This window comes from Sinohyriopsis cumingii, chromosome 1 (assembly GCF_028554795.1).
Source record: "Sinohyriopsis cumingii isolate HCF-2022 chromosome 1, ASM2855479v2, whole genome shotgun sequence".
Classification (NCBI taxonomy): domain Eukaryota; kingdom Metazoa; phylum Mollusca; class Bivalvia; order Unionida; family Unionidae; genus Sinohyriopsis; species Sinohyriopsis cumingii.
Genome location: NC_142961.1, coordinates 947,998 through 970,018, shown reverse-complemented (window position 1 = coordinate 970,018; position 22,021 = coordinate 947,998). Strand labels below are relative to the sequence as shown.

Here is a 22,021-nt window from a genome sequence, read left to right as displayed (position 1 = left end):
CCAATGTGCCAATCAGACTTAGTAACAGTGAGTAATGCCTACAGGCCAATGTGCCAATCAGACTTAGTAACAGTGAGTAATGACTACAGGCCAATGTGCCAATCAGACTTAGTAACAGTGAGTAATGGCTACAGGCCAATGTGCCAATCAGACTTAGTAACAGTGAGTAATGGCTACAGGCCAATGTGCCAATCAGACTTAGTAACAGTGAGTAATGACTACAGCCCAATGTGCCAATCAGACTTAGTAACAGTGAGTAATGACTACAGGCCAATGTGCCAATCAGACTTAGTAACAGTGAGTAAGGACTACAGGCCAATGTGCCAATCAGACTTAGTAACAGTGAGTAATGACTACAGCCCAATGTGCCAATCAGACTTAGTAACAGTGAGTAATGCCTACAGGCCAATGTGCCAATCAGACTTAGTAACAGTGAGTAATGCCTACAGGCCAATGTGCCAATCAGACTTAGTAACAGTGAGTAATGACTACAGGCCAATGTGCCAATCAGACTTAGTAACAGTGAGTAATGACTACAGGCCAATGTGCCAATCAGACTTAGTAACAGTGAGTAATGCCTACAGGCCAATGTGCCAATCAGACTTAGTAACAGTGAGTAATGACTACAGGCCAATGTGCTAATCAAACTTAGTAACAGTGAGTATTGACTATAGTTTTATTCTGACTGGCATTGCAGTAAAGTACCCTCAATACAAATTTGATTTCATATAGAACATGGAGGAGACTACTGACATCAGGCCTAAAATAGTGTATGGGCAATCCATGTCAGATTTTACTGCGACTTAAATTCTGCACTTGATGATTTAACAAAAAGACTCAACTCAAATGAAGGAACAAAACCAATATTTACAATAAATAGTATAAATTCTATAGTGAAAAGTATGCATATATCTGTAATTAAAACAAGAGTCCATCAAAAGGACCGACACTATTAGCTGCAAAGAATCTCCAGAAATTCAAGATAAGACTGTTTCTTCTGTTCGTTTATTCTAACTGCAGCATATTTAAAGATTCATGTGACACACAGCACACCAAATCTGGCAACTAAAATGTTTTCTTACCTGAGTTAACATATTCACAAGACAACTGTATGTTCAGTGCAAAATCCTTTTCAAGTCCTTTGACCTTGAACATCATAACATAGATTGAAAATCATTGAACAGGTCTCCATGTCACAATATAACTACATGCCAAATTTGGTTAAATCTATAATTAATTCTTTTTCATGAAAAACAGACGAAGTTATTTAAGTCAAGGTATGAATCTGATACACCAACAAACTGGATTTGATAAAAATCCATTCATATTTTTTTGTGTTATCATATTAAAAACCCAAGTGGAGACCTTTCCCTTAAAATCAAGGTCAGAGTGGAAACCATCCATCAATCAGAAAGTAACCAAACACAAACTCTGGTCAAAATTCACTTGCATATTTACAAAAGTCAACGTATACAAAAGCCCAAGGAAGTACAAAAATCCAAGAAATGTACTTGAACACTCAGGTCTGGTTTTCGAAATTCCTTCATGAAAGTGTGAAAATGTTGGTGCTAAGAGCTGCATTATCATCATTCAGAACCAATTAAATATCTCAAGTAGTATTATTAATCAAAACTTCATGTTAATGCCACCATTCAAGTAAATTAAAAAAAAATTAAAGAATGCCACTACGGTGCCATGCTGAGGGTCAGATGAGCACCATTTTCATTCTGAATCAGCTATGTATTTCTAAACCAGATTTTCAAGATGGATGTCAGACTGACACCATTTTCATTTAGAACCAACCAGACGTCATATGAAGTTTTTTTAGTGAAAACCAGTGGCTATATTAGAAGGCCAAAGGAAAACAATTTTCATTTTAGGACCAGCTGGGTACCATATGAAATCTTTCAGTGAAAATCAATGATGATATGACCAACGAGGTGTACTGATTACATGATTTTCAAGATGGTCTCATTAGCAGCCATACTGAATATCAAATCAAATCGGTACCAATTATGTTAGGACCAACCGGATGAAAGTATCTGCAAAGTGACAGTAGTTTAGGTGGAGAAGTGACAAGAAACTTCTCCTAATGGACAGAAGACAGGCTGACAGTCAATGGACAACAGGCTAAAGCATAATTTCTTCTGCTCCATGGTCCATAGTCCTAAAGATATAAATGATTCCAAAATATCTTCCCATCAAAATCATACCTTGCCCTTGCAAAAAATATCTGGAGGCACTTGATATGATATCCTAGACTGAACCTTACAGAAAATTTTATTAACAGTCCACTTAGGAATATGAATTTTTAAACTGGATGTAGTTTATTATGTTGTAGCATGACTGTGTCATTTTATTAAATGTAACTATTTGTATCATAGATTCAAAAATGCATACTTCAAATCCAAAATTATACAATTCTGTAGAATCAAGATGAATGTTCTTCCAAGAGATTAAATGGATCATTTACATTTTAAGCAATCCTTTTTTTTCAATGACAAATGTAACAATTCAATTCTGTAAAGCTACTGTTGACTGGTACTTATAGTGACTTACTTGTTGGATGGTATTTCCAGAGGACAAGCACAGGGTTGACAGTCAATTGGTGTTCCCTGAGTTGGGTCACCATAGAAACCAGGAGCACACTTTTCACAATGCGGTCCAGTTGTGTTATGTTTACAATCCTTAAAAACAAGAGAAAATGCATGACACCAACAGCTGGCAAATGCCATCTCCTCCCCAAAATATTACTCAGATCAGTGCAAGTTACAAAAGAAGAAATGAATTTGATAAAGATTAACTTTAAATGAATAGACATTTAATCAAAATGCATGATCTCAATCAATTGTAGTCATAACTGAAATTCTGATCTTTGCCAAAGAACACATAACTGTAATTTTGACCTTTGAGATAGAACATGTGACTGTAATTCTGACCTTTGAGATAGAACATGTAACTGTAATTTTGACCTTTGAGATACAACATGTAACTAGAATTTTGACCTTTGAGATACAACATGTAACTGTAATTCTGACCTTTGAGACAGGACTGGTAAGCGACAAATCTCAAGCTAATGATCAAAGCATTTTTGTTAAACAAATGACCTTGACCTCAGTTTGAAAAGGGTAAAGTGAGAATGCTGCTGGATGAGCTTCATAATGATTTATTTAAATTTTAAGACTGTTGAAGAATGAATTGTCTTAGATTCATACTGATTTATTTAAATTTGTAAGACTGTTGAGAATGAATTGTCTTAGATTCATAATGATTTATTTAAATTTGTAAGACTGTTGAAGAATGAATTGTCTTAAATTCATACTGATTTAAATTTGTAAGACTGTTGAAGAATGAATTGTCTTAGATTCATAATGATTTATTTAAATCTGTAAGACTGTTGAAGAATGAATTCTTAGATTCATACTGATTTATTTAAATTTGTAAGACTGTTGTAGAATGAATTGTCTTAGATTCATACTGATTTATTTAAATTTGTAAGACTGTTGTAGAACGAATTGTCTTAGATGCATAATGATTTATTTAAATTTGTAAGACTGTTGAAGAATGAATTGTCTTAGATTCATAATGATTTATTTAAATTTGATAGACTGTTGTAGAATGAATTGTCTTAGATTCATAATGATTTATTTAAATTTGTAAGACTGTTGTAGAATGAATTGTCTTAGATTCATACTGATTTTTTTAAAATTTGTAAGACTGTTGTAGATTGAATTGTCTTAGATTCATACTGATTCTTGGCAAGTACAAACATGATGAAAATCTATAAAAGGGTTTAGGAAATATATTTGAATTAAAAACATTAACTTTTTTCATTGCTGCTGCCATCAGAAAGTGACTATGTCTCACTTCCCACTAAAGTGTAGTCAACAATACAAAAACCCACCTATTATCATTTCACATGACCTTGATCCTTGACCTTGAAAGATAATGTTTGTTTTCATCATCAAAACTTTTAGCAAGTTTTCCTTAATGAGAGGTTCAAATGCAACTGATATCCCCAACATATGTGATATTTGCCTAACAACCAAATGCAAGAGCAGTTGACCAAGAAATCTGAATAAGTATAATGGTTTCTGTTGATATTTCTCCAACGCTGTCGATTTCATACATTATGATAACAAATGATTCAAGGTTTCCTAAGCTTCTGTATCTTCCTCCATATTGGAATGTGGATCAGAATCCTTCGTTCAATTTTAAAATGTGAATAAGCTAGGATGCTTTGTTAGAATGTTGGTCAAAATCTGTTCAGCAATTTTGTTTTGGATGCAAAGATGTGTAAATGTTTTCCTATTTTAAGTAGATGACAGCCATATTTGATAGTGACACAGCATCATTTGTATATTTTTAGCAACAGCAGCCATATTTGATGACTAATTGGCATCATATGTACAAATTTATAAACTCTTTGAATTAGAAATCTCTGTCAAATTTGGAAAATTCTGCTGGGGAGTTTCTGTTAAGAAGTTTCCAAAAGATTGTTTTCAATGAAAGTTCTTCAAGCCAGGATGCTTGCTGTGCAGTTTTGTCAAATTTTATTCAGCAAGTTTTTAAATTCTGATTACATATTTATCTATTTGCAGTAGCAATGGCAATATTTGACATTGGAGGAGAATAAAAACAGTATAAATTGAAATATCTTCATGTCTGCATGTTCTATGTAGAATTTGATCACACTTCAGCAATTTTGAAAAGTCATTTAAAATGTTTTTCTATTTTTGTGTGATTGTGGCCATATCTAATGCATGATCTACATAATGTATATAAATCTGAAAGGTCTCTATGCTTTCTGCTGTGTTTGGTCAAATTTCATTTAAAGACTTTCTTATATTTAGTAATGGCAGTCATATTTGATGGCAAATCAGCATCACTTATGTAAAACTAATCGATTTTGAGGCTGGGATGCTGTCAAATTTGATAAAATTTTGTTATGTGTATTCTGAGTTTTGCAACAGAAGTTTACTGTTTTTATCCTTTTTAGTACAGCAGAACTTGTCTTGGAAGATCATCCCTTCTGCTAAAAATAACGATCTCACAAGACAGGTGGTCTCTCATGACAGGTCCTAACTCTATATCATCAATAAATCTGTGCAAGGAGAACCTGGTCTCTCCTGACAGGTGGTCTTTGATACCAATGGTCTCTCAAGACAGGTTTTACTGTAACAGTGGAAAATCTAATGGCATCATATGTATTAATCTGAAATGTGTTTATGCCGTGGTGCTTTGTGCTAAGTTTGGTTTAGATTGACTGGGTGGTTTTGTTTTTTAAAATAAATTTTAAAACAGCTATTGTTGATTGATAATGTATAGGTTTTTATATTTTTGTAACAATGTCCAAATTTGGATCGCTGATCAGAGGAATTTGTATAAACTTGAAATGCCAGGATACTGTCTGTCAAATCTGATCCAATTCTGTACAGCGATTTTAGAGAAGCCATTTAAGGGTTACCTATTATTTTAGTAATGGCAGCATTATATATGATGGTAGTGCTGCATCATTTGTGTAAACTTAAAAAGCCTAAGAGTAATGCTAGGAATCTCGGTGCCAAGTTTAGTTGAAACTGGTAAAGACTTTTTAATGAGAAGTTGAAAACATTCGCTGACTCATGCTGAAGGATGCTGCATGATGAATGATGGGACAATACCATATGGCCAGGTACTCTAAAAACCTGAAATGCATGTCATCATAAAATGCATATTTAACATGTTCCCAGTTTGAAATGAAAGTTACTTTTATAAATTTTCCTTCAGACACTAGTCTTAATATTTTCCTTCAGACACAAGTCTAAATATTTTCCTTCAGACAATAGTCCAAAATATTTTCACTCAGACACTAGTCTAAATATTTTCCTTCAGACACTAGTCTAAATATTTTTCTTCAGAAACAAGTCTAAATATTTTCCTTCAGTCTAGTCGAAACGCTTTTATCAAGATGAAGATAATTACCTGACATATTCCAGTTTTAGCATCACAGAACTTGCTGTGTTGGTTACAAGCACAGAGTGCCACATCCCCAATAATACTTGTCAGGTCATTAAAGTCTATAACACCTGGGTCTGGGACTCTATAATACCCCTCAGCTGGATCCTGGAAAACACAAAACAGTCAAGTTTCATTTATCCCATTTATCTGCCTATTGCTCTAATTGAGTCAACCCTATGAGCATGATGCCTTTTTTAACCCAATGAGCATGATGCCTTTTTTAACCCAATATGCGTGACGCCTGTTTTGTAATTACACAGCATTATGCAACAGTTGGTTAAATGGAAATTTTTGGTGCTTTGCATCAAACTTATTTTTCTATATTTTCTTATATTGTCTTTTTCATACAATCATAAGAATTAAGCAATGAATGAGCTGTACTAGAAACAAGGAAGAGTAGTATGTGTCAATAATAATAATAATAATATTAATAATAATAATAATAACAATAACAATAATAATTAAACTATTGAAATTTCACTCACCTGACATGAAAGTCCTGAGTACTGTGCAGAACACTCACACACCTCCACCCCCAGAGCAGGGGGACCAACACTCATGTTGGATGGTCTGGCCGACTGTAACCTCACCTGGGTTAAACTGGAAATCAATATACAAATTATGGAAAACTCCAAAAGAATTATGAATATGATGTATAAGTTCCTCAGAATGCTATGTAAATTCTTTTAAATTCTTTTATACAATTAGTGGTTTCAAGATTTTCCAGGAAATTTTCATAGACACTTATTTACATCCAAAGATTTTGCTTGCAACGTGAAAATGTGGTGTTTAGGAAATAGTACAGACAAACCCTGAGGTAGCCACATGCAGACTGAGGCAAGAAAATATATGATATGCAAGTTGTGCATTTTTTATTCCATACAAGTGAGAACCAGTCCAGCATATTTTTCCACAAGTTATGTGATTCCATCGGCTTTGGGGGACTTGAAGATGAAATGATATTTTTTGTGGACTACCATGAAAATGATCAGAAATTTAACCAATTTGAATTTTACTGTTTTTCATGTACACCAGCATATATAATTCCGTTTCTATGGGCACTGGTTGTCAATACAAGTTCAGTCAACAATTATTCATTTGATAGTGAGATATAATAAACATTAAATTTCATATCAGTTACAGGAGACATGTGGGCTGTGCAAATTTAATTTTAATTCATGGCAAGTAATTTATGAATACTCACTTGTCCCAAAGAAATTATTATTTATCTATGCTTATAACATTGAAAATACAGACAGCTGTTATTGTGATTTACTTTGTTTTAATTTAATATGAACAATACCTAAATTTACAAAAAATGAATTTACAGAAATATTCTAACCATTTTTCTGCATTTTGTGGTGACATTTAGAACCTAATTTATAAAATTAGAGTTAATAATTCCAGTTCAAAACATCGTATTTTAATAACTCAGAAAAACTCCAATTGCAAAGCATGAATAAACCTAATATTTTTATCCAGTTTCCAGACTGAATGTGTATTACTAATATTGGTGACATTGTATTTTGTGTGTTGTATTGGCTGTACAATGAATATATAATACTAATATTGGTGATACTGTATTTTGTGTGTTGTAATGGCTGTACAAGGAATATATAATACGAATATTGGTGATATTGTATTTTGTGTGTTGTAATGGCTGTACAATGAATATATAATACTAATATTGGTGATATTGTATTTTGTGTGTTGCAATGGCTATATAATGAATATATGATACTATTATTGGTGATATTGTATTTTGTGTGTTGTAATGGCTGTACAATGAATATATAATACTAATATTGGTGATATTGTATTTTGTGTGTTGTAATGGCTATATAATGAATATATGATACTATTATTGGTGATACTGTATTTTGTGTGTTGTAATGGCTGTATAATGAATATATAATAATATGATTAGTGATATTGTATTTTGTGTGTTGTAATGGCTGTACAATGAATATATAATACTAATATTAGTGATATTGTATTTTGTGTGTTGTAATGGCTGTACAATGAATATATAATACTAATATTGGTGATATTGTATTTTGTGTGTTGTAATGGCTATATAATGAATATATGATACTATTATTGGTGATACTGTATTTTGTGTGTTGTAATGGCTGTATAATGAATATATAATAATATGATTAGTGATATTGTATTTTGTGTGTTGTAATGGCTGTACAATGAATATATAATACTAATATTAGTGATATTGTATTTTGTGTGTTGTAATGGCTGTACAATGAATATATAATACTAATATTGGTGATATTGTATTTTGTGTGTTGCAATGGCTATATAATGAATATATGATACTATTATTGGTGATATTGTATTTTGTGTGTTGTAATGGCTATACAACAAATATATGATACTAATATTGGTGATATTGTATTTTGTGTGTTGTAATGGCTATATAATGAATATATGATACTATTATTGGTGATACTGTATTTTGTGTGTTGTAATGGCTGTATAATGAATATATAATAATATGATTAGTGATATTGTATTTTGTGTGTTGTAATGGCTGTACAATGAATATATAATACTAATATTAGTGATATTGTATTTTGTGTGTTGTAATGGCTGTACAATGAATATATAATACTAATATTGGTGATATTGTATTTTGCGTGTTGTAATGGCTGTACAATGAATATATAATACTATTATTGGTGATATTGTATTTTGTGTGTTGTAATGGCTGTATAATGAATATATAATACGAATATTGGTGATATTGTATTTTGTGTGTTGTAATGGCTGTACAATGAATATATAATACTAATATTGGTGATATTGTATTTTGTGTTGTATTGGCTGTACAATGAATATATAATACTAATATTGGTGATATTGTATTTTGTGTGTTGTAATGGCTGTACAATGAATATATAATACGAATATTGGTGATATTGTATTTTGTGTGTTGTATTGGCTGTACAATGAATATATAATACTAATATTAGTGATATTGTATTTTGTGTGTTGTAATGGCTGTACAATGAATATATAATACTAATATTGGTGATATTGTATTTTGTGTGTTGTATTGGCTGTACAATGAATATATAATACTATTATTGGTGATATTGTATTTTGTGTGTTGTATTGGCTATATAATGAATATATAATACTAATATTGGTGATATTGTATTTTGTGTGTTGTATTGGCTGTACAATGAATATATAATACGAATATTGGTGATATTGTATTTTGTGTGTTGTAATGGCTGTACAATGAATATATAATACTAATACTGGTGATATTGTATTTTGTGTGTTGTAATGGCTGTGCAATGAATATATAATACTAATATTGGTGATATTGTATTTTGTGTGTTGTATTGGCTGTACAATGAATATATAATACGAATATTGGTGATATTGTATTTTTTGTGTGTTGTAATGGCTGTACAAGGAATATATAATACTAATATTGGTGACATTGTATTTTGTGTGTTGTAATGGCTATATAATGAATATATGATACTATTATTGGTGATATTGTATTTTTTGTGTTGTAATGGCTATATAATGAATATATGATACTATTATTGGTGATATTGTATTTTGTGTGTTGTAATGGCTGTACAATGAATATATAATACGAATATTGGTGATACTGTATTTTGTGTGTTGTATTGGCTGTACAATGAATATATAATACTATTATTGGTGATATTGTATTTTGTGTGTTGTAATGGCTGTACAAGGAATATATAATACTAACATTGGTGATACAGTAAAACCTGTCATGAGCGACCTCTGCTATGAGCGACCACCTGTCATTTCCGACCACAATCGTAATGCACGGATCGATTTTACTATATAAACGCTCTGTTATGAATGACCACCTGCTGAACGCGACCAGCGACCGCGATTTCTCGGCAAAATATGCATTTTGACACTGCTATGAACGACCGCATCGCCAAAAAAACAAAACAGATTGACACCACTGACCTAAACTTAATCCTTTGTAAACACTAGAGCTCGGGATAAATGTAGTATGCAAACAAAGTGCACATTAAATAACACTATAGCTGAACAACCATATATTGGGATAAACACCTCTAACCATCATTTAATCCTTTGTAACAAAGACTGCATAAATAGCAAAGATTGCTCTAATAAAGTACTTAAAAATAATTTGTCTTGCTACAGTACCAGTTTTGTGAAATTTACAACTCCAGCGTACGGTGTCATTTGTAAACTGCAGTAAACCAGACTAAAGTACATGTCACTAACCGCCATTGTAGTGGCGAAGTCATGTGAATTGCCAGTAAGAGTAACATCAAAGGGAGTAATGATGGATATACGCAGTCAATTTAGAGGTTTGTATTTTTTCTTTATCTTTATGAAAACTCACAAAACGCCAGTAGTCCTTATGTCCCAGTGAGAAATTGTTTGAAAGGGTTTCAGTGTAGGTTAGAGTACATCGTTTGTCTTTCCAGTTAATCCATAAGGTCTGGAGGGTGAAAGAGCTCATTGTCTTTAATACTAGTAAGTGAGAATCATTTCCGGATTTTTTTAAAATTATTTTTTATTTCTTTTGTTAGTGTTTCACCAAGCCACCATCTGTTTACCTGGGTGCAGATGGTCGCAACCTTTGTTTATCGAGCTATAATGCTCTTGATTTAAACTTCGTCTCAGAATAAATGTATTGTTTCTTGATGAGTTAATTATGTCTTTTGGTTTCATTCATTGGTACATAATATATATTTATTCCACATTTCTCCAAAACCTGATAAAAACCGATAGTCTTTATAACGTCAACACTAATAACAATGACAGAACCTCCGCTGAAAAAAAAGAAAAATTTTAACACTGGAAGAAAGGATTAATGTCATTGAAAGAAATGAAAAACGGGAGACTGCTTGCAAAATAGCAGTTAGCTTAAGCGTCGGTAAAACGCAAGTTCAAAATGTAATCAAGGACAAGGAGTCCATTAGAAACGAATGGCAGAAAGGTGCACAAGCACAGAGGAAATATGCCACGGCACGACGGACAGTTTACAGAGATCTGAACGAGCGAGTATGGGAGTGGTTTTGTGTTGCAAGGAGTAAAAACATACCAGTAAGTGGAAAGTTGATTCAGGAAAAGGCAATAAATGAGATACATGTTCAGACCAAACAGCTGTGTAAAACATGTCAACAAAGTATAATGGATTTTTTTTTAAAAAAAACAAGTGAATAAATATATAGAATTATATACATCATATCTAACTGTTCATTTTTTGTACATATTAATGTGATGCTGAAATATAAATTTTATTCTTGTTGTTTGATAGATGTATATCTTTATTATATAAAGATATTTTGAGAGGAATGCATGCAATATTTAACAAGATTTATGAATAAAGGATATGATACATGTACAGTGAGTATGGGTTTTATTTATTTGTCAACAATGCTAACTATTGACCCTGAAAACCAGTCCATTTTCACACACCTCTTATGAGAGACCACCTGTCTTGAGAGACCGCTTTTGGTTGGCAGAAGGGGCGGTCTCTCATAACAGGTTTTACTGTATTGTATTTTGTGTGTTGTATTGGCTGTACAATGAATATATAATACTATCATTGGTGATATTGTATTTTGTGTGTTGTAATGGCTATATAATGAATATATGATACTATTATTGTGATATTGTATTTTTTGTGTTGTAATGGCTGTACAATGAATATATAATACTATCATTGGTGATATTGTATTTTGTGTGTTGTAATGGCTGTACAATGAATATATAATACTATTATTGGTGATATTGTATTTTGTGTGTTGTAATGGCTGTACAATGAATATATAATACGAATATTGGTGATATTGTATTTTGTGTGTTGTAATGGCTATATAATGAATATATGATACTATTATTGGTGATATTGTATTTTTTGTGTTGTATTGGCTGTACAATGAATATATAATACTATTATTGGTGATATTGTATTTTGCATATTTTAATGACTGTACAATGCATTGATTGATCCATGGCCTAACAAATTGTCCAAAAAATTCCTGATTGCTAAAAACTTTGTACGATGTTACAGAATACAAACAACAATAGTTTATTTCATCTGCACTTGTAGCTTTTTAAGTTTCTAGGGATTTTCAAGTTTTTAAATGAAATATTTTCAGGTAAAGCATTATTAACCCTTTACCTCATAGAGTGTATGGTTTTTAGCCCTTCGATACACATGTAGCAAAGTTATCCAGTGCAGCGTGCTATAAATAGAACACCTGTTACTTATTCAACTCCATACACATAGGCCTGCCTGCTAATTGTTAAGCAGTGTAGTGTATGTTACGTTTAACAGCAATTTTAACCATTTTACATTTTTGGTACACATCTATTATGCATGGAAAATGTTAAGAGTAAAGTCTGATCATTATAGCTGTGATATTATTTTTCATGGAAGAATTTTTTGCATGCTTTAAATTTTTGAGAGAACTCATTCACCATTAAATCAGAGAAGCCGTGTGACCAACTGTAGCTGCCATTTCTCATACTCGAAATTTACAAGTTCTTTGTCTGCGTCTACATAACTAAGTCATCTGAATTTGATAATTTATAAAAACTAATAAAACCATCAACTTTGGGATGCCAGTCAATCTGTACAGAAAAGTACTCAACATTTACTAATGTAATTTTGTTGCAAAAGAAAGTTACTTATCCTGGAAAGGTCATTTTGTAAGCTAGCTGTGAATCAGTCCCAGTAATTTATTGTTATCCAGCTTTATCACACTGACCAAAAATGACTTTTATCTGATAAGTCCGCTCTATAGTTTCACAAGTATGACCATGAATTTCACTCGTCCTAAATGTCTGGTTATGGGATTTGCTCAGCTCTGGTCATCAAAAAGTTCATTTTACCAAATTAGTCTTGAAAAGGGGTGAACAAATATTTCTTGTTGCTAAATACTGTAGGTTGTTTGCCCCTGAAAGTCCTAAATTTTGAGATCTTCCCAAATCTTAAGCAGACATCCTGTAGTAAAGAAATACAAAAGTAAACAGTGGTGGGTGCAAATTAATCATTTAGTCCACAATTGGTTTTGGTTTCATTCTCAAACAATCATGACACTACCAATTAAACAAATGTAATTTTATTTTAAAGGAATGAGAATCTCCCAAAATACAACAGCATAAAGTCATCTTAAAATTTTAACGATTATTTGGAGATTGATTGGCTTGAGTAATTGGTAAACATATGATACAGTGATACAGTGCAGAATAAGTACAACAGTCATCATTGACATGGTTCTATCTCTATAATGATAATGCTCGCCAATCAAATCATCCATTGTCAATTGGTTTTCTACAACAAACGGTTATATGGTCACAAAATTATGATGAATTCTCAATGCCAGTAACCTCTTACCTTGCTGTCTCAGCTGGCATGTCCCAGGTAGCTCTGATGAGAATCTCTGTTACATTCTGCAGCAAAATCATCAACATATTCCTAGAGATTGGTTCACCCTGTCGGCGGGTCCACAGGGACTGAATGCAAGACATATATCATATATACTCACTTATAAGTCAAGTTTAACTGCAAACATTAGACCCTGACCTGTCAATACCAATAGGTCAGGGTCTGTTTGTTCTACTGGTTACCCCTAACAAACTGCATAGACTCAGATCTGCAAGTGCATTATGCAACAGCAGATCTGGGTCTGTGCAGTCAAAAGCTGAACTCATTTATAATCAACAAGAACAGAAGCAGACATTCAAACAAACCAAACAACATAATGAAACCTAGTGAAATAATACAATGAATACATTTTAAAAAATGAATTTTCATTTAAAATTAACTCATTCTTTCAAACAACATATCAATGTACAACAGTCCAATACACAAGTCTATTGATGATGTGTACAATGTACAACAGTCCAATACACAAGTCTATTGCTGATGTGTACAATGTACAACAGTCTAATATACAAGTCTATTGCTGATGTGTACAATGTACAACAGTCTAATACACAAGTCTAATGCTGATGTACAATGTACAACAGTCTAATACACAAGTCTAATGCTGATGTGTACAATTTACACCAGTCTAATACACAAGTCTAATGCTGATGTGTACAATGTACACCAGTCTAATACACAAGTCTGTTGCCATGGTGTACAATGTGCTCTAAACAGAACAGCATGCCACCAGCTGACAATATTCCCATGTAGCTGCATGTAACAAACTGCATGCTGATATATGCATGTTTAAAGCATTCAAATTTATTATTTAGTGTGGACTGTTTCTGTCTAAATTATAAAATGAAAACAACTACTTGTACATGAAGTGAGGGTCCCAGGTTAGTGTGTTATATAAGTCCAATCAATGTTGGGTTTCAAAAACAATAATTATTGTCACTGATGCCTAAGATTTTTGGGTTTCTTCTTATTAATTACACTTTATCATCATTACTGTTTCTTCTTATTAATTACACTTTATCATGATTACTGTTTCCTCTTATTAATTACACTTTATCATGATTACTGTTTCTTCTAATTAATTACACTTTATCATGATTACTGTTTCTTCTTATTAATTACACTTTATCATGATTACTGTTTCTTCTTATTAATTACACTTTATTATTACTGTTTCTTCTAATTAATTACACTTTATCATGATTACTGTTTCTTCTTATTAATTACACTTTATCATGATTACTGTTTCTTCTTATTAATTACACTTTATCATGATTACTGTTTCTTCTTATTAATTACACTTTATCATGATTACTGTTTCTTCTTATTAATTACACTTTATCATGATTACTGACAAGGTCTTGAGATACATTTAACTCTCAAAAATCAATCTGATACTCTTGATTCTATGATTCTAACTGATATTAGTCATCCATTTGTATTTTGGGGCAATTTCCAATGTCCTCTTTTCTCTAATTCATGCAGTGCACAAACAAGTGCAATGATATCATAGGAACTTACAGACAGCTGTTTTACAAGAGGAGATATACTCATCAGGTGGCATTATATGAAATGACCATGCAAATGTTTGATATCATTATATGGCATCCAGAAGTACTTGTATTGACCAAACTATGGCTGAGGCATCCAGGAAAAATTAAAATTAAATACACATGAGAAATGTACGTAACTGACATTCATACCAATATGACACTAGAGAAATGTAAGTAACTGATTTATTTAATAATAATAATAATAATAATAATAATAATAATAATAATAATGAGGACTTTGTATAACACAAAATCTTTAGAAGCTCTAAGCGCTTTACAACATTAGACAAAATCTATAACAAAAAAACATACATAATGATATGATTACAAAAAACAAATACCATGAAATTAGAAAACATAAAAACATGCTGAAAATATTTAAGTTAGGACAATTTTTAGGTCTAAGTTTGTTCTTGCAGTCGAAATAGGTGAGTTTTAAGAGCACTCTTGAATGTGTGCTTTATATACCAATATGATATGAGAGAAATGTGTGTTATGCTAGAAAAATGTGTGTTATACTAGAGAAATGTGTGTTATATGTTATACTAGAGAAATATGTTATGCACAAGAAATGTGTTATACTAGAGAAATATGTGTTATGCTAGAGAAATGTGTTATACTAGACAAATATGTGTGACATATTAACCTATAACATTTCCATGTAATAATTCATTACATTAGTCTATCAACCATGAAGTCATTTTCTTTTATGCTGTTACGATCGATAAAATACATCTATCAATTAGTAGAAAAAATGTAAAAGGCATCCCTACACATTAATACATGAAAACATTGATATAATTTCATGTACCAACATTTATAGATCATACAAAATTATTTTTGAAAATAATTTAAGGTGTCCCAAGACTTAAAATGTCCCAAGATTTACAGTCATTAAGGTAAGCCTCTATTCCAACATTTGAACCAAATCAAATCAGAAATATAGCCTCCAGTGTTATTGTTGTAGAGTTTAATGCCATTTATCAGCACAAGATAGGCTATACATGGTGGCCAGTATAAATGGTTGTGGAAGAACCTGGGAAAGAACCACCAACCCACGAGAAGCTACTGGCAAGCTTTGTCACATACTCACATTGGCCAAACCTGAGACTTGAACCCACGCAGACAGAGGTGAGATGGCAGTGATCCGTAATGGTGTGCACTTTAGAACACTTGGCCACTCAGGGCCCTGCCTCCAGTGTGATAAGAAACAATCATTGATGGACACATAATGGATGAAATGCCATGCCATAAGCTCTCTTGACCTTATGGCTAGGTGAACTAAAAATCATTGGTGAAACAAACAGAATAGACCCAGATCTGCTAGTGTATCCTGTGATGGCAGAGATAAGGCTACAATGTTTGCTGTAAGGTGTACATTACAGTAGCAAAAACAGTAGGCATATAGGCCTAGTTTTGTTTCTGACCTCATGTAACTTGACTGTGAATTCCTGGTTGGTACTTGCTCTCCACACAGCATCTGACTTGAATATTATGGGAATACCATAGCTGACCAATACAACCAAAGGTGCCCTGGATAGCCAATCAGGGTTTCTGCTCCGTGGACCACTGTATGACACTGTAAACCTCAGCTCTCCATTGTAAGATTGTACCTGTATAATCAAGTCAAATGCTAATCAGTCTGACATAACTTATTTTATCTCTTGTTTTAAGCATAGTTCAGTCACTTGAAAAATTTAAAATCATTTGAAAATACAAATCAGTATAGCTTAATTTACATTTAATTTAAACATAGTTCACACCTTGAAAAAGCAAAAAAACAAACAAAGGCCAATAAGTGATTCAGATATTTATAAAGCAACCTCCTTGCACAGATTTATCAATTACAATTAGCATCAATCAAACTTCAGTGTTACGATATGCTTGATTTATGATTATGTGCCTGTTTGTGAATTAATCACTAAAGATCAGCAGAATGTAAAATTTCAAATAAATACAATAAACATCAGTTATGTGTTAGTTACAATTTTAAAAAAGAAACAGAAAAATATTCATACCATATCTCCCAGAAATGTAGATGGCACTTTCCAAAACAGTGGCTCCCCCTGAAGGCCACTTGGCAGGGAGGCGTACGTGATGTTTTCAGGAATGGCATAGTAGCCATTTGGTTGCCTTGCTATGAAATAGTTAGCTCTTGGGTCAAAGGTTATGTATCTGTCAGGTATTGCAACCTGAAAGGTTTAAATAAAAAGTCTAATACTGCTGAAATGCTTACATATCTGGTGAAATTATATATAGAAATATATATCTGTAACAATAACTTGATGGGAGACACTTATCACATGTAGGTTTTTATATCTGTAACAATAGCTTGATGGGAGATACATATCCTATGTAGATTTTTATATCTGTAACAACAGCTTGATGGGAGATACTTATCCCTTGTAGGTTTTTATATCTGTAACGATAGCTTGATGGGAGACACTTATCACATGTAGGTTTTTATATCTGTAACAATAGCTTGATGGGAGACACTTATCCTATGTAGGTTTTTATATCTATAACAATAGCTTGATGGGAGACACTTATCCCATGTAGGTTTTTATATCTGTAACAATAGCTTGATGGGAGACACTTATCACATGTAGGTTTAAATATCTGTAACAATAGCTTGATGGGAGACACTTATCCCATGTAAGTTTTTATATCTGTAACAATAGCTTGATGGGAAATAGGTATCCTATGTAGGCTTTTATATCTGTAACAATAGCTTGATGGGAGACACTTATCACATGTAGGTTTTTATATCTGTAACAATAGCTTGATGGGAGATACTTATCCAATGTAGGTTCTTATATCTGTAACAATAGCTTGATGAGAGACACTTATCCCATGTAGGTTTTATATCTGTAACAATAGCTTGATGGGAGACACTTATCCTATGTAGGTTTTTATATCTGTAACAACAGCTTGATGGGAGACACTTATCCTATGTAGGTTTTTATACATGTAACAATAGCTTGATGGGAGACACTTATCCCATGTAGGTTTTCATATCTGTAACAATAGCCTGATGGGAGACACTTATCCCATGTAGGTTTTTATATCTGTAACAATAGCTTGATGGGAAATAGGTATCCTATGTAGGTTTTTATATCTGTAACAATAGCTTGATGGGAGACACTTATCCCTTGTATGTTTTTATCCGTAACAATAGCTTGATGGGAGACACTTATCCCATGTAGGTTTTCATATCTGTAACAATAGCTTGATGGGAAATACTTATCCCATGTAGGCTTTTATATCTGTAACAATAGCTTGATGGGAGACAATTATCCCTTGTATGTTTTTATCTGCAACAATAGTTTGATGGGAGACACTTATCCCATGTAGGTGTTTATATCTGTAACAATAGCCTGATGGGAGATACTTATCCTATGTAGGTTTTTATATCTGTAAAAAATAGCTTGATGGGAGACACTTATCACATGTAGGTTTTTATATCTGTAAAAAATAGCTTGATGAAAGACACTTATCCCATGTAGGTTTTTATATTTGTAACAATAGCTTGATGGGAGACACTTATCCCTTGTATGTTTTTATCCGTAACAATAGCTTGATGGGAGACACTTATCCTATGTAGGTTTTTATATCTGTAACAATAGCTTGATGGGAGACACTCATCCTATGTAGGTTTTTACATCTGTAACAATAGCTTGATGGGAGACACTTATCCTATGTAGGTTTTTATATCTGTAACAATAGCTTGATGGGAGACACTTATCCTATGTAGGTTTATATATCAGAATCAGAGATGTAACATACTACCAAATTTAAACAAAACTAGTAAAGGTGGCACTCTACTTTTTTATATTTTGCATAGGGTTAGAATTTTAAAGAAAAATAATTTCCCTGGCTTTCCTCACTGGTTATACTGGCTTTTCATTCTGGTTATTACTTGTGGAAAAATCTGCCCAAATTGAAAACTGCCGAAACTATTCAATAATTTACCAAAATGGGTAAATTAATATTTTCTAAATCTTATGGACATCAAATACAATACTCCAGATGGATGGAAATAGAAGGGGGCTTTCCCACCCACCCACCCACACCTAATATGCCATCCCTTCTAAACCCTGTGTCCTCTGCACCTTCACTCATCTGCCATTTTAAGACCCTGCCCTTCAAGAGCCCTCCCCGCTGCCTCTCTGCAGGTCATTAAGACACATTGGTAGACACATTAACACTGATGTTTTCTATTTACTTATATATTCTGCATTAAGAATAGATCACATTGTATCTGATGAGTGCCTCTAATGCACATCATGTTTTGCAAGAATAAATATTCCATGCATATGTGATATTATTTTGCTTCCTTCAAAGAAAAGTCAGCAATTGATAACCTCACCTCATTAGTGAAAATAAGGTTACAATTCTATTAACCTCACATCATCAATGAAAATAAAGTCACAATTATATTAACCTCACCTCATCAGTGAAAATAAGGTCACAATTCTATTACCCTGACCTCATCAGTGAAAATAAGGTTACAATTCTATTAACCTCACCTCATCAATGAAAAGAAGGTAACAATTCTATTAACCTCACCTCATTAGTGAAAATAAGGTCACAATTATATTAACCTCACCTCATCAGTGAAAATAAGGTCACAATTCTATTAACCTCACCTCATCAATTAAAATAAGGCTACAGTTCTATTAACCTCACCTCATCAGTGAAAATAAGGTTTCAATTCTATTAACCTCACCTCATCAATGAAAATAAGTTTACAATTCCATTTACCCTCAACTCATCAATGAAAATAAGGTTACAATTCTATTACCCTCACCTCATCAATGAAAATAATGTTACAATTCCATTTACCTCATTGGTGAAAATAAGGTTACAATTCCATTTACCTCATCAGTGAAAATAAGGTTACAACATCACCTAATTGGTGAAAATAAGGTTACAATCCTATTAACCTCACCTCGCTGGTGAAAATAAGGTTACAATCCTATTAACCTCACCTTGTTGGTGAAAATAAGGTTACAATCCTATTATCCTCACCTCGTTGGTGAAAAGAACTTTACTATTATAGCTGCCACTGATCATAAGAAGATGAAACAACAAAGAAAGAAGCTACTGTTTGTCAGGTACAACAAATAATTTCTTGTATGGTAATGCCTGAATGGACATTTACTGACCTGTGTCCAGACATAGGGAGCTTGAGAACATTTCTGTGCCCTCTTAAAACAGAAGCACTGGGTGCAGCCATCTGGATTTCTAACATCCAGACTGAAGGTACCCTTCTTACACATGTTACAGGTCTGCCCTGCTACATATTTCTGGAATGAAAAATCAAAACAAAATACAGATATTTATAAACTGATATATAGCATCATAGCTACTTCAATCATTAATTCTTTTACCACCCTTGATAACTGCCAATTCTTTTACCATCCCTGATAACTGCCAATTCTTTCACCACCCCTGATAACTGCCAATTCTTTTACCACCCCTGATAGCTGCCAATTCTTTTACCATCCCTGATAACTGCCAATTCTTTTACCATCTTTGATAACTGACAATTCTTTTACCATCCCTGATAACAGACAATTCTTTCAGCATCCCTGATAACTGACAATTCTTCAGCTTTCGCATTTATCTGGTCCTTGTAAAAATCCAACTGGCAGATATCAACTACCAAAGAAAAATGTGTCTGTATGGAGCTTAAACAAACTTCTGAATAAAGGCAAATAAAGAACCAGTATATATGTAGGCTGAACAATTTAACTCTCATAGTCTATAAAAAGACTATATGCTGAATGGCTATTGAATGATGACATCCATGCTGGTGGCAGTCACTGTGCTTTCATGAAGCTGGTTCCAGTAGGCAAATGTTATAGAAAAAAATGAATGCTGGCAAACATTGACCTTACTCTAGTAAATGATACTTCTGTGAGTGGCTGCATCTTGATGGTAACTGTAATTTTGTCAGTTCCTTTTTTTAATACAAATACAATACTGCTGATCTTAACTTTTCCATCAATAGTGATTTCTAATACAGGCTCCCACTCACCAACTGTCCACAATCCTCGACTAGATCAAGTTTGTCCTTTGCTCTCCCTTATGAATTCTATATGGAAAAGCAGCCCATCCTCGGAGAATGATATTATATGAGATAAACCTGAAGAAGTTCCATCAAGCTTATTTTTGTCATCTTTGTTTTCATGCTAATATCTCTCTACTTTGGCCTGGTGATCACTCAATGACCACAAACAGTTTAGCAAGGTACCCAGTAATCACTCAATGACAGCAAACAGTTTAGCAAGGCACCCAGTAATCACTCAATGACAGCAAACAGTTTAGCAAGGCACCCAGTAATCACTCAATGACAGCAAACAGTTTAGCAAGGCACCCAGTAATCACTCAATGACAGCAAACTGTTTAGCAAGGCACCCAGTAATCACTCAATGACAGCAAACAGTTTAGCAAGGCACCCAGTAATCACTCAATGACAGCAAACAGTTTAGCAAGGCACCCAGTAATCACTCAATGACAGCAAACAGTTTAGCAAGGCACCCAGTAATCTGGAGAATTTTCAAAAGAACCCCTGTTGCTTGTTTAACTTCTTCTGACTGTGGTCATCTTGGCAATTCAACAGCACACTAAAATCAACTAAAGGTCACCTTGGATGTTGTTGTACTTAGGCACGTGGGCTATTGTACCCAGTCTGGCTAGTCTGTGACATTACAGCTGGAATGAGGCTAGTCAGCACAGAAAGGCTTTGTTGTTGTTATGGGCATAATGTCTTTTTTCAGCACATGATAGGCTATATACGGCAGCAAGCATAACTGGTGGAGAAAGAACCCAAGAAACCCTGGAAAGAACCACCTACCTATAGTAGGCTACTGGCAAGCTTTCTTACCCACAGAGGGTGTTGTTGTTGTTGGTGGTGTTGTGGGGTTTAACGCCATTTTTCAGCACACGACAGGCTATACATGGCTGCCAGTATTAATGGCGGAGGAAGAACCCAGGAAAACCCTGGAAAGAACCA

At 33.2% G+C, this 22,021-nt stretch overlaps 1 protein-coding gene across 1 annotated transcript in view; it reads right to left on the bottom strand.

Moving 5' to 3' along the window:
• LOC149806308 (laminin subunit alpha-2-like) overlaps positions 1-22,021 on the bottom strand; it is a 339,640-nt gene that overhangs the window by 166,378 nt on the left and 151,241 nt on the right. The window contains exons 25-31 of the mRNA XM_089951256.1: positions 20,169-20,309; positions 17,019-17,192; positions 16,428-16,613; positions 13,397-13,515; positions 6,486-6,600; positions 5,965-6,105; positions 2,560-2,687 (exon numbers count right to left, since the gene is read on the bottom strand). Coding sequence (XP_089807382.1) covers positions 2,560-2,687; positions 5,965-6,105; positions 6,486-6,600; positions 13,397-13,515; positions 16,428-16,613; positions 17,019-17,192; positions 20,169-20,309 — 1,004 coding nt within the window. The remainder of the gene's footprint in view (positions 1-2,559; positions 2,688-5,964; positions 6,106-6,485; positions 6,601-13,396; positions 13,516-16,427; positions 16,614-17,018; positions 17,193-20,168; positions 20,310-22,021) is intronic.